The following is a 12,035-nucleotide window of genomic DNA, read 5'->3' on the forward strand; positions in this document are numbered from 1 at the left end:
TATTGGCAGCTTTACACACTCTCACATGACAGTGAATTAAAACTCTTTGGCGTGAGTACGAAACAAGACATTAGATGACATAATTTTGGGGTTTGGGAGAGACAGACCGACATTTTTCAACATTTTAACACATTTTTCAATAAAATGATTAGTTGACTAATCAAAGAAATAATCGACAGATCAGTCGACAATGAAAAGAATCGTTAGCTGCAGCCCTATTGTCCGATTAGTGGATGACCTGCTGTATCTCCTGAGCCACAGCCTCCACGCAGGATTGTCATTTTATATGAATGTGAATTGAAATGTTTTGATTTTCGACTGTTTGTTGGACAAAAAGAAGTAATATGGCAATGGGGATTTTATTTATATAGCACATTTCATTATACTTGTAGGTAGCATATAATCAACATATATAAGAAAACAGTTAAAGCATGAATTATCACCATCAACAAAATCAAAAGAAACTCCTGCTCCACCAAAAGAAAAGCGAAAATGCAGGAAACAAGTGTAACCATATGAGCACTCACACACACAGTAATTAACCAAAAGCCTGGGAGAATAGAAAAGCTTTGAGTTTGCCTTTAAATGTGGACACATAAAGTGAAGAACATAAAGTTTTCTGACTCTGGACTGAATCAACAGATTATACAATAATGCAGCAGTCACTGGTCGCAGCCCTGGTTTTGCCTTTTCTTCTGTTTTTTATTGTAGTGGCACAGCAGGCTGGCGCAATGTAGTTGTTGTGATGGTTTCTCAATAACTGGTTCTCCGAAACCTCTTCCACGGAAACACACAAACGCACATTTCTAAATTCTACAGTATCTGCTTCAACATTACTCAATCAAATATCATGACTTGTGCAAACCACAACACAGTGTTCAGCTTCCTGACTGCGCATGCTGCATCACACAGCAGCCCACAGACTTCACAGACAGTGTGAAGTTGGCTGGTAAAGTTGAAAAAAAAGAAATGAATGTAGCCTGTTGCGGCTCCGTTCATAGACTGATTATATTCTGGACTGTGTTGACAGCTGCTGAATTGCTCTCACCTGTTGTGTTTTGCTCTCAAGCCGAACAAGTCCCCAAACAGGATCTGTTGACACTCACACAAGGCAGCATGTCATTCAGCTGATTGATACAGAGGGAATGGCTGTGTGTTTTTGCTGTTGCTGTGTGCCGTATGCTCTGGTGTGCTATTGAATTACTCGCAGTATTGCAGTTTGACTCATACATCAGCGGCAGAACATTATTTTTGTTTCGAATGGACTGGACTGAAAATATTTCATGGTTAGGTTTCTCAGTGCGCTGTCAGTCCATCGCATCAAAGTACAGTAGCTAATTCTGCAGAGATACAGTACAATGTGGTTTCTGGCTGCAGGCTGAATGCTATTTACTGTTGCTCTACATTATTCAAATGGCCTGCTTTTTCTGAAGGCAGAAACAGCAGTCAGTTTTTCATTGCATGGAAAGCCGGTTACAACCACCCGCCACCACTTGACAGCTGAAGACAGCTCATTATAAGAAGACCGAAAACCCATGTTTGATGTTTCTACTTAGTGAGGGAGGCACAGCTATATCAAGCTATCCCTCGCAGGCTTTTCCTTTATAAGGAAATGCTGTCTCCAACTGGTTGGGATTTGATATGCCTGTAGTTGCAGATGATGTGAGAACTGAGTACGGGTAATTGTATAGACAGAGCACTCGGAGAGAATCTGAAACGCTGAGAAGTCATATGTTTGTTTTTAGGATATGGAGACAAAATAATAAGAAATAATCCATTAAAACACAGCTTAAAATGCCAAAAGAACCCCAAAAGTTGACATTTAAAGCTTCACACTGGAAGGATTTACTGCAGGGTTGTATTTCATTAGATCGTATGTGCTTTTATAGCGTCCACCCTCTCTGCTTTCATACATTGACTATGTAAACATGTCAATATAGAGTAAATGAATGTTATTGTAATGTCAGTAATATACAGGCTCTTTTAAGGGGAAATGCGCACAGGCAGACAGATGCCTGGTAAATTGGAGATAACCAAGGTAAACATCAGAGACCTACTCAGAGTGTCTGTGTTTCTGCCTGTACACATCTGTCCTCCAGATTTCCCTGTTTCTGTAATAGCCATCTTCCAGCAGCACACTCCTCCACTCTGTCGGTAACAAGCACTTCAGCCATTAGCCCTTCAAATGGAAACACATTTAAGCATCTCTGCTTCCTTGCCTCTCCATTGGACTTGTAGTTCTTCAGAGTATGAGAGTTATTAGACGGGGTTGAATCAACCTTAGGAGGAAAAAAAAAGCACAGATCTTATTAAGTAAGCCAACTGAACAGAATAAAGTATGTACACAAAACCGCCGCAGCTATATACACAGTGTCAGCCATGCACATCACCGCTATAGATTTACATTTATAGTTTCCTGACGGTGTCACATTATTGTGTGTCAGGGAGACCACTGGCTCACAGCGTTCTCCTGTTCATTCATTACACATCTCACTGTAACAAATTACATTTTCCTCTGCACTTTGAAGGTGCAATCGCAGCCACAGAGTGTGACTTGTTATTTAAAAAGCATAAAAAATCTCTACATTCACGGTGAATATCTGAGGCCTGACTTTATGCTAATCAAAAAAAAAAAAAAGTCTAAAACATCTACGTCCCCATTGACATTGATTTAACTGCTGGCATAAATTCAATTCAGCAATCATCCACATCATCCATATTCATGCTGCCGTAATTTACTTACATTAATGTGCATCCACAGCCGTAATGCTACTTGACGCACATACCAATTTAGTTGATAAATAAGGACATCCTGTTGTTCGTCCTGTTTCCTCGACTAGTTTCTGATTCTGATCTTCGCTCTTATTTTTAATCCCGTTTTATTTATTTTTCTCCTGACTGTGTTCACCAAATACTGTCACATGTTACCTAACAGTGGTAGAATGTAACTAAATACACTTATTCAAAGTATACTTCATGAGTACTTGAACTTTACTTAAGTACTTTAATTCTATGCAGCTTCTACTACACCGTCCACTTCTTTTTACTCCACTACATTTAGTTGACACTTACAGTTACTAGTTATGTCACTAATTAAAGGTGCAGTATGCAGTTCTGAAGAAATATTGTTGAGGCTCATTCACAAGTTGTCAAATAGCAGCAAACAGTGTTGGTAGTCGCACCGAACCACCAACACAAAGCGTCTGTATTTCACGACCTCAGAATGAGACTCAACAATCAACAATATTTCTCCAGAATTACAAACTGCACTTTAAAGGTTTAACATAAAAAACGTGATACACGTAGGCTATATAGTACGATGCTGCACTATAATGTAAATCAAGCCACTAATACAAGTAGTAAAGTGTTGAAAATTTGCTCCATTATGACACGAAAATGCTCTTAGATGTATTCTGCATGCATAGAGTCATATACAGTAATATACTGTGATAATAAAACACTCCGGAATGAGCCAGTCTGTGTAATAAAGTACTTTTACTTTTAATATTTTAAGTACATTTTGCTGATATGACTTCTGTTTATTTCTACACTGGTCATGAAAGAGTCCACGCTTCACACTGATGTTCATATTTACATTTATTGTTCGTAGAAGTATCATGGAAGACCGTGGAAACTATACGATAAACAAAAAAACAGTTTCAAAGACAAAAATAACAAACATAATTTATGTGTCTCATTTTCTTATAAACCCAAGTATAACAGTATTGAAATAGGGTAATTTATCAATAATAATTACCATGTTTGCCTGGTAGTCCAGCTGTCATATCATAGAAGGGAGCTAGTTTACACTCAGCATTTCAGTCACCGCTAGTTTTTTGCCCCGCCTTTTTTCCCGCTTAAACTTCCGAGTCATGGTCATGTGATTTACATGACTTTTTTTTTTCCCCCCAACTTTATTACACAAAGTCTGGCATTACATTCAAAACTTTCAATATAAACAAATAGTTTTCCAGACTGAGCATTTACAGTATATTTGTAACAGCACATATATCAATAATAAAATAAAATAAATAACTGAAATAGAAGTCAGAGGTCTAAACAGAAATTAATACATTTAAGTTGTCATAAACAATCAAGGCTTGTTTGGTTTTAATACATTTCAGTGTTTTTTTTTTTTTAAAGTTTGCTATCTCATTCATATAAACTAAGAACAGTGGGTGGTTCTTCATGAATCTGCATCTGTGGATAAATTGTTTTGCAATAATTAAACTGTTATACATCATTTCCCGTTTTTTGTTTTGTATTATGACTCCATACTTAATGTCTTTGTATTCCAGCTTGGGCGACTGATTGTCCTTTTCAGATATCCAGTCTTGGAAAGCTTCCCAAAACCCTCTGGTATAAGTACAGTTAAAAAACAAGTGTTCTAACGTCTCAATGTCAGAGTCACAAAAAGTGCAGTTGTTTTTATCGATGTTGAATCTTTGTCTCAGAAACTCATTACAAGGATAGATATCATTTAAGGTTTTAAAATGTTTCTTTAGCTTTTGGTAATATGGGTAGAGTGAGGTATCCGGTTCTAATTCTGACTATGCTCTCTTCAGGATAATCTTTTAACAGATTTTTCCTTTTTAATGATAAAGGGAAGAGATTAGACGTGAGGACACCTCGTATGATTTTGTTCGTACATTTTTTATCTATGAAATTAATATCGTCTATAAAGAGTGCCGGCATCATGGGTATTCTATTTTCATAAAGCAACATTTCTTTTACCATGTTCACCATGGCTTGTGGAATCACTTTGATCACCACTGAGTGTTGCTGTTTAGTACACTTCAAATTAAACTTATTAATAAAATCATCATAGTCAAGAAAGTTTCCTCTTGAATCCATTAAGTGCAAAATCGACCAAATACCTCCCTCTACCCGGTCATCAGAAAATAAGGATTTTCTTCTAGACAAGACTCATCTGTTGTTCCAGATGGGAAGAGAGTGTGGGGTAAAGTTATGACTATAAATTTGTTTCCAGTACAGGAGGACCTGCTGATGAAACTTGGACAACTTAACTGGTAGCTTGGTAATACAGAAGTCACATCTTAACAGAAAATCCATCCCACCACATTTTTCAAATATTTTAGAAGGAATATGAAACCAAAAACCATCGACATGTTTTAAAAATTGTTGCAACCATTTGAGTTTTATCATGCCGTTCATTGCTTCATAGTTGATCACATTTAGACCTCCTTCCTTTAACGCTGTTACCACATCCCCTTTTCTCAGGTAATGATGTTTATTTTTCCAAATAAAATTAAAATTTGTTTGATTAACTGATTTAATTAAATGATCAGGAATGGGTAAAGAGAACGCAGGATATGTAAATCTAGAAAGTAGCCTACTTCAATTTTGGTGATCACAATACCTCCAAAAATTGACATTTCTCTTTCTAACCAGGAGTTGAGTATATTTTTACTTTTCTCTATGATAGTCATAATATTTAATTCTTCTCTGGATTTACAATCCTTTGTTATGGTCACTCCTAAATATTTCACTTCATTTTTCACTGGAATTCCATATAAGTCAATTGGCCATGTGATTTACATGACACAAAATGTTTCGTCATGAATTTAAAAAGACAACATTATAATAACTAGTGATGGCCAGACGATCCTTGAAGCCTTGTAGCCAAATGGTTCACAAAAGGTTCATGTCTCGAGGCTTTATGTGCACACAAACCCTCCTGCTGGTCAAAGACTGATAAACAGACACATATATTATTATAGGTCCTTTTATCAGTCTGTAATACACTGAAGACTGTCCTGACACAGTGCAGCTTTTCAATTCATCTTAATAAATGCATTTCATGTATCGGTCATGTATTCATTCATATAAATGAAATTTTTTTATTTATGTTTAGTGTACTATGGGTAGGTAACATGACAATACAATGGCATCTCATATTGCTTGTCTTTTTTTTTTATCAGTAAATTATTTCGTCAACTTTTGAATAAATCATATGTTCGTAAATCGCGCCGGCCATTACTCGAACCACTTCCTGAACCACCGAGGCTTCGAACGTCATCAGCGACGTCACTTCCCGTTAACGAAACAAACGTCGATTCGCGCTTCACTAAACACTTCCGGGATTTCTCGACTCACGGTACGACTCGTTACTAAATAATAACTTTAGCTCATAAAGTATCCCGAAATAACAGGTAACAAAATGTTTTACAACAGCGTAAGAAAAAGGTTTAACTATCATAAAAGGGCCTCACGTACGACTTCTGGTGTTGTCATGGCAACATGTGACCGATGCTCTTTTACAGCATTCTGAATTTAGAACTATTTCGACAAGTTTTATACTTCAAAAGAGCTATAACTGTAAACAAAACTACTCGTTAACATCCACCTAAACCTCTGTTTAAGATTCAGAGACCTGGTAGATTTTGAAACAGCACAAATTATGAAAAAAAGAATAATTAAAAAAAGAATCACTATTTCTATAAATGGGTGAATTTTTGGGACTGAAATGTCAGGCACACTTTGAAAGTTTAAAAAACACTTTCTGGAAATTAAATTGCCAAATATAAAATTGTGTGGTCAGAATGGCATGTTAGCATTAGTACAGTAGGGGTTGTTTAAAATCTTATTCTTAAAATCCTAAATTGTTCAGAGAGCAAAATAGATTTCAAACTCTAAATTTGAGTCATGTAAAGCCAACTTGCACATGTGCTGTTTTCTGTTCAATAAAACTTCTTCAAACAGAGTCGTAAAGCTGTGGCAAAAGCAAACGGCCCGTGACCTTGACACAGTTGCATTTATGAAACTCCCTTTATGCGCCTCTGATTGTAATTGGGATTCTGCCCCGCTTCCTTTCAGCACGAGGTAATTGCAGTGTCTGAGAAGGTGATTGTGCGACTGGAGGACTTGGTGAAGTGGACGGTACCAGACTTCTCAGGATGGACCCACTGTCTGAAGGCCGAGCCTCTCAAACCCTCGGTGCTCCGGGAGCTGGGGACCAACGGGAGGCGGGAGGCCCTCCACCGCTACCGCGAGAGCACCCTGACCAGCGGACTCAACTTCAAGGATGTCCAGAGGGAGAGGGCACAGTTAGGTGAGCGCCAGCGGAAACCGCAATTTCTTTTAGTCATTTTTGAGAAGCATTTCACCATTTGAAAAGGTTACTGCTGTGCTCCCAGTTTCTCTGCTGCTGCTGCTGCTGCTGTGTTAATGTTTATGTATTTGTGTCCTGTCTCCACCATAAATCAGCTTATGTTTATTGTCCTTTGGTTGGTTTAACAAGTGTTGTCTTGACTGGAGTAATTCATCAGTATGTAGTTGGAATTCCTCCCGATATAATGAGCTGAGAATCATACTAATAGAGGCAGGATGGAGGTAATGGCAGCGTGTTTGCCAACGCATTACCATCCTACAATATAACAGCTCTGTTTTGCGAGCGTGACAACAACAAAGGCAGGCAGCGTTGCAAAAATCACATAATTCAGCTGGTAATGTCTTTAAATAATTGAGTCACATCAAACTGCAGTCTCTGACTCCTTCTTATCCATCGGTTTAGATCATAATTGGCTGTGTATCTTTAGGGATCGTTGCTATTTGTGTCTGAATGGTTGCCTGGCGTATTCGTCATGTACACGGTGCCATTAAGTGTCAGTGATTGTTTGATTCTTGCACTGAGCTCTTGGGGTCTCATGGCAGCATTACCTATGAATCAGGCCCAACATAAAGCTGGATGTCTCCGCGGATGAGTCATCTGATGCAAATAGGAAACTCTGGCATTTGAGCCTAATAATCAGCAAGAACATAATGTTCCCTTTGAAGCCATTTCCCAGTTATTTGCCCCTCTCTCTCTGCCTCTCACATGGCTGTGATGTAATACCTAATGCTGATTATAATGGTATAATGTAGCTTAGAAAGCATGCTAAAAATACCATCACATCTTGTCAGGTTATAAGTATGTATCCTGGTGATTTAAGCCAGAAATTTAGCTTCATAATCCCCAATTAATTCATTTTTAATAATCATCTCATGCCCAGAGCCTTTGTGGAAGTGAAACTGCTATAGGCTTAAAAACACGAGGCTTTTTTTCTGTAGCAAAAGGCGGCTGGTTTATTGATGAGTCTTGTGCTGTTTTCTGCTCAGGGATCTTCCAGGAAGAGAAGCTGTTGTGTGTATGTGATGCTGTAATGCCCTTGATTACTCGATATTGCTTGAATCTCATACGCAAAAAGGACAAGAAGATCAATAATGGATGCTTTGTTGTTATTCCAGTAATCAATAGGGTTTGATTGTGCTTGTGCGTGTGTCTGTGTGTGATTGCTAGCTTTCATAAATAGATGCGTCAGCCTGCTTCATAAATGATATTATGTTCCATATCATGGCTTTCTATAAATGTGCTGTACCCTCCAGATTGTATAGATTTATCTGTTGTCAGTGTAATAACCTGACGATGACGCTATTGTTACTAAGGGGTTGTATGTGTGTGTGTGTGTGTGTGTGTGTGCGTGCGTGTGTTGCTAATGAGCAGCGCTGCCGTTAATGACTCCATCAGGCTGTTTCTAAATGCACTTGTCACTCCGATGGGACACTCTGCCAGAGAATCTGCCCACTCAGCAGAACGGGCTCAGACTCTGGCAGGGCACCAGAGACAGACACACACACACAGACCCACACACACAGACACACACATAGATGGACACGTGCACACATGCTCCACACACCGACAATCAGTGGTGTGCACTCACTTATCCATTTGTTTGTTTGTTCACTACGTCTTTGGCGTGTGTCAGTTGTTGACAGTCTAACAATATGAACAGGGCAGAGAGTTTGGGAGAGAGTGAGAGAGATCACTTATTCATCAAGGCAAATGCACGTTACTCTGAGCAAGGGTTTGCATAGAAATATGAAATATGCCACTGCAATGCTGCTGACTACCGGAATGAAATATTCATGCCACAGCAGCAGCAGATCAGATATAAAAGTACCCTTAAAGAGTCCTGAAGCTGAATGTCTGTAATTCTCTGTGATATTGGCTCATTGACTAAACTGACTTTTTTATGATACAGCTATACCCTCTCCTTTTTTTGGATTGTATTTATAAACAGAATAGCCCAAAGTGGCTGCTCGCTGCTTCACGTGAATGATGTATTTGCTGATTGTTATTCTCAGGCTGATCTGTAACTATGTCAGAGGAATTGGATTGTTCCCCATAACAGGATACTGCAGCAATACCACAAGCTGCACAGAAAACCATTGTGAGCTAAAGAGCAATAAAGTGTGCCATTGTTATCGAGGGAAACGGTTCTCTCTCTCTCTTTTTTTCCAAGTACGTATCCGAACTTTTCCTGGCACGCTGCCACTGTGAATTAAGTGCACTGTTATGTATTTGTGTCTCACAGGGAACATATGAAAAATACTACCAGACAAATGTGTCTGAAATAGCAGGATGCTATTGTTCTTGATCTGCATTATGGTTTGGTGAGGGAACAAAGCTCTGTTCTGCTCTGTCCTCAGAAATGCATAAAGAGTGAAACCAAAGATGCCTGCACAAAGTGATTAATTAGAGGAACAAGTGACCTTTGCTGTTGTCCTGCAGCATGGACAGCTCTGACTCTAAAACCTGTGAGGCACAGAGATGATTGGTATCATAATTCACATTCCAGTTTTCGCCTGGCTTTGAAACATTTTAAAAAGTACAGCTGACCTGGAGTAAGAGGGCCTCCAAAGTGATGCAGTGTTCCTGTAGACCTTTAAAACTAAATCTAAAAGATTACATTTTTTACTCCTGAAGAAACAAAGAAGTCTGTCCAGCAGTTTGTTCTCAGCCAGTTTGGCTGTTATCAGGCCATTAAATGGGCATTATCAGCAGTTAAAAGAGTCATATGGGTTAGAAGAGGCCTGATATACCTGATATTTAGGCGCAGTGCACTGGACATAAAAGCCAAGTTGATTTTGACGCAGATTATGTAACTACAACTTCTGGATCTGTCACGTGATGTCATGGGGTCCAAAACCTTTTCCCATAGACCTACATTGTGAAAGAGACATCTGTAAGTCATGGATATATATATGTATTTTAATAATTCAATAGTCTAGGAAAGCCACACAATTAAATGGTTTTTATCACCATTCAAGTTAGCGAACGTGTTAGTGTGAAGATTGGGGATTTTTTATGATTTTATACTTGCGAAATCAAACCTTTTCGGCTTCACATGCCACTGAGCAGCTCTTCTAGGAATGAACGGAGCCCGGCCTTCAACGCTGTATCCAGGTATCCAGCTTTCTTTATACACCCATGCTACTGTTAACTTCAGAAGGCTATTATTGTGCCGTGAAATGGCCGTTTACACTTATTGTGAGGCTGTGAGCTCTTGTGGCCTTAATTACTATGACAGGAGCAAAGGAGGAAATCTGGTGACGCAATATAAAGAGCCAGAAAGTCTGCATTTGGCAGGTGGGTGGGTGTGAGGGATGGGTGGTGAATGAGTCAAACAGTCACATGACTTGCACCCGGGAGAGTGAGGTTTGTGTGGCATGTGGAGCCAAAGGTCAACAGTGGCTTATTTAAACCAGAGGTTTAAACCTAACCATGTAGGGTTTGCACCAAAACCTTATGTTGGGTTTGCAAATGGCTACTATGGCATACTATGAAGCTAATTACCACAGACAATGGCCATTTAATGGACTGATAACGCTGTTCTTGCTCTGAGTTGGAGGAGAAGATTGATATAACCCTCATGCCACTGCCAGCAACTGCTTAGCTTAGCTTAGCTTAGCATAAAGACTGGAAACAGGGGGAAACAGCTAGCCTGGCACTGTCCAGCACTAACACAATCTGCCTATCAAATCTAAAGCTCACAAATTAACATGTTGTAGCCTGGTTGTTTAATCCCTACAAAGATGTGGTGGGCTGTTTCTTGGTGGAGCTTAGTAACTCCTTTTTTCTTGTTCACACGGTATTATTGCCACGGAGCCAGGCTGTTTCCAGTCTTTGTGCTAAGCTAAGCTAACCAACTGATGGCGGTAGCTTCATATTTACCGTACAAACATGAGAGTGGAATCGTCTAACTAACTAACTATCGTCTAAAATTAGTTATCAGTCCTTCTGTGGCCTGCACGTAACACAAAGGACATTTAATCACATTAAACATACTGTATTTTCCCACATACAGGCCAAGATGACAGTAATAACATGTTTCTACGAGTGCATGAAGACTGATGTATTGTACTTTGTGGTGCTTACATAATCTTTAATGTAATTCACTTAATCAGGTAATGCAAACTGTCCACTCAGTTTATCTTGTATTGGAGTGAGCATTAGAGCTTCTTTTTACTGTTCAATCCACCGGGGATGGCTTGCCAGGGAAGTTTACATTCTGCCCCTCTATCTCTCCCCAGAGAACTGGCCTGATTCTTTTTTTTTTTTTTTTTTTTTCATTGCTGCCTGCCGAAATTGGTTTCTGGTCGTATACTACGAGGCCGAGCGTTGGAGAGCTGTATCTGCTGATACAGTTTGTTGGCTTTAGCCGGGAGAAACAGAGAGCTGTAGAAGGAAAATAATAAAAAAATAAAAAATAAAAAAAAAACACAAAGGATTTCTCTTGCTCACAAAATAGCTCAATAGGTTTTCTGTCTTGTCTTTCTCCAATTCAAGCCTTCAGCGCAGAAGCCTGTGAGCAGATTGTGAGCTGAGATGATGTGGAGGATTATACAAGGTCAGAGCTTGTGACTCCTGCATTCAGAGAACATAGATGGTGTTCCTGACTCCTGCCCTTTAGTATCGTCTGAAGCTGGTTCATCCCTCAGCAAGAAAACATCCCATGTAACTCTGCAGGCGGAAAAAAAACCAGTGTATTACAAAAGCAGCTGCCCCTCCCTTTGACTTTTAAGATTTCTGTGCTGCAGCACCTTTTGAAAATTAAAGTGAATGACACCATAACATTACAAAAATATTACTGCTGGGTTGATATTGGATGGTTCCTGCTGTTAAAGCTCTGCTGTTTGACCCCACAAATTCATACAGTGAATCATGAGGGCGCGTGATGGATTAGATATCTGAA

General features: G+C 39.2%; 1 protein-coding gene across 1 annotated transcript in view; it reads left to right on the forward strand.

Moving 5' to 3' along the window:
• Positions 1–12,035, forward strand: part of arid5b (AT-rich interaction domain 5B) — a 104,426-nt gene that overhangs the window by 8,877 nt on the left and 83,514 nt on the right. The window contains exon 3 of the mRNA XM_049599948.1: positions 6,838–7,072. Within this exon, the coding sequence (XP_049455905.1) occupies positions 6,838–7,072 (235 nt within the window). The remainder of the gene's footprint in view (positions 1–6,837; positions 7,073–12,035) is intronic.

The sequence above is a fragment of the Epinephelus fuscoguttatus genome, linkage group LG16 (genome assembly GCF_011397635.1).
Source record: "Epinephelus fuscoguttatus linkage group LG16, E.fuscoguttatus.final_Chr_v1".
Classification (NCBI taxonomy): domain Eukaryota; kingdom Metazoa; phylum Chordata; class Actinopteri; order Perciformes; family Serranidae; genus Epinephelus; species Epinephelus fuscoguttatus.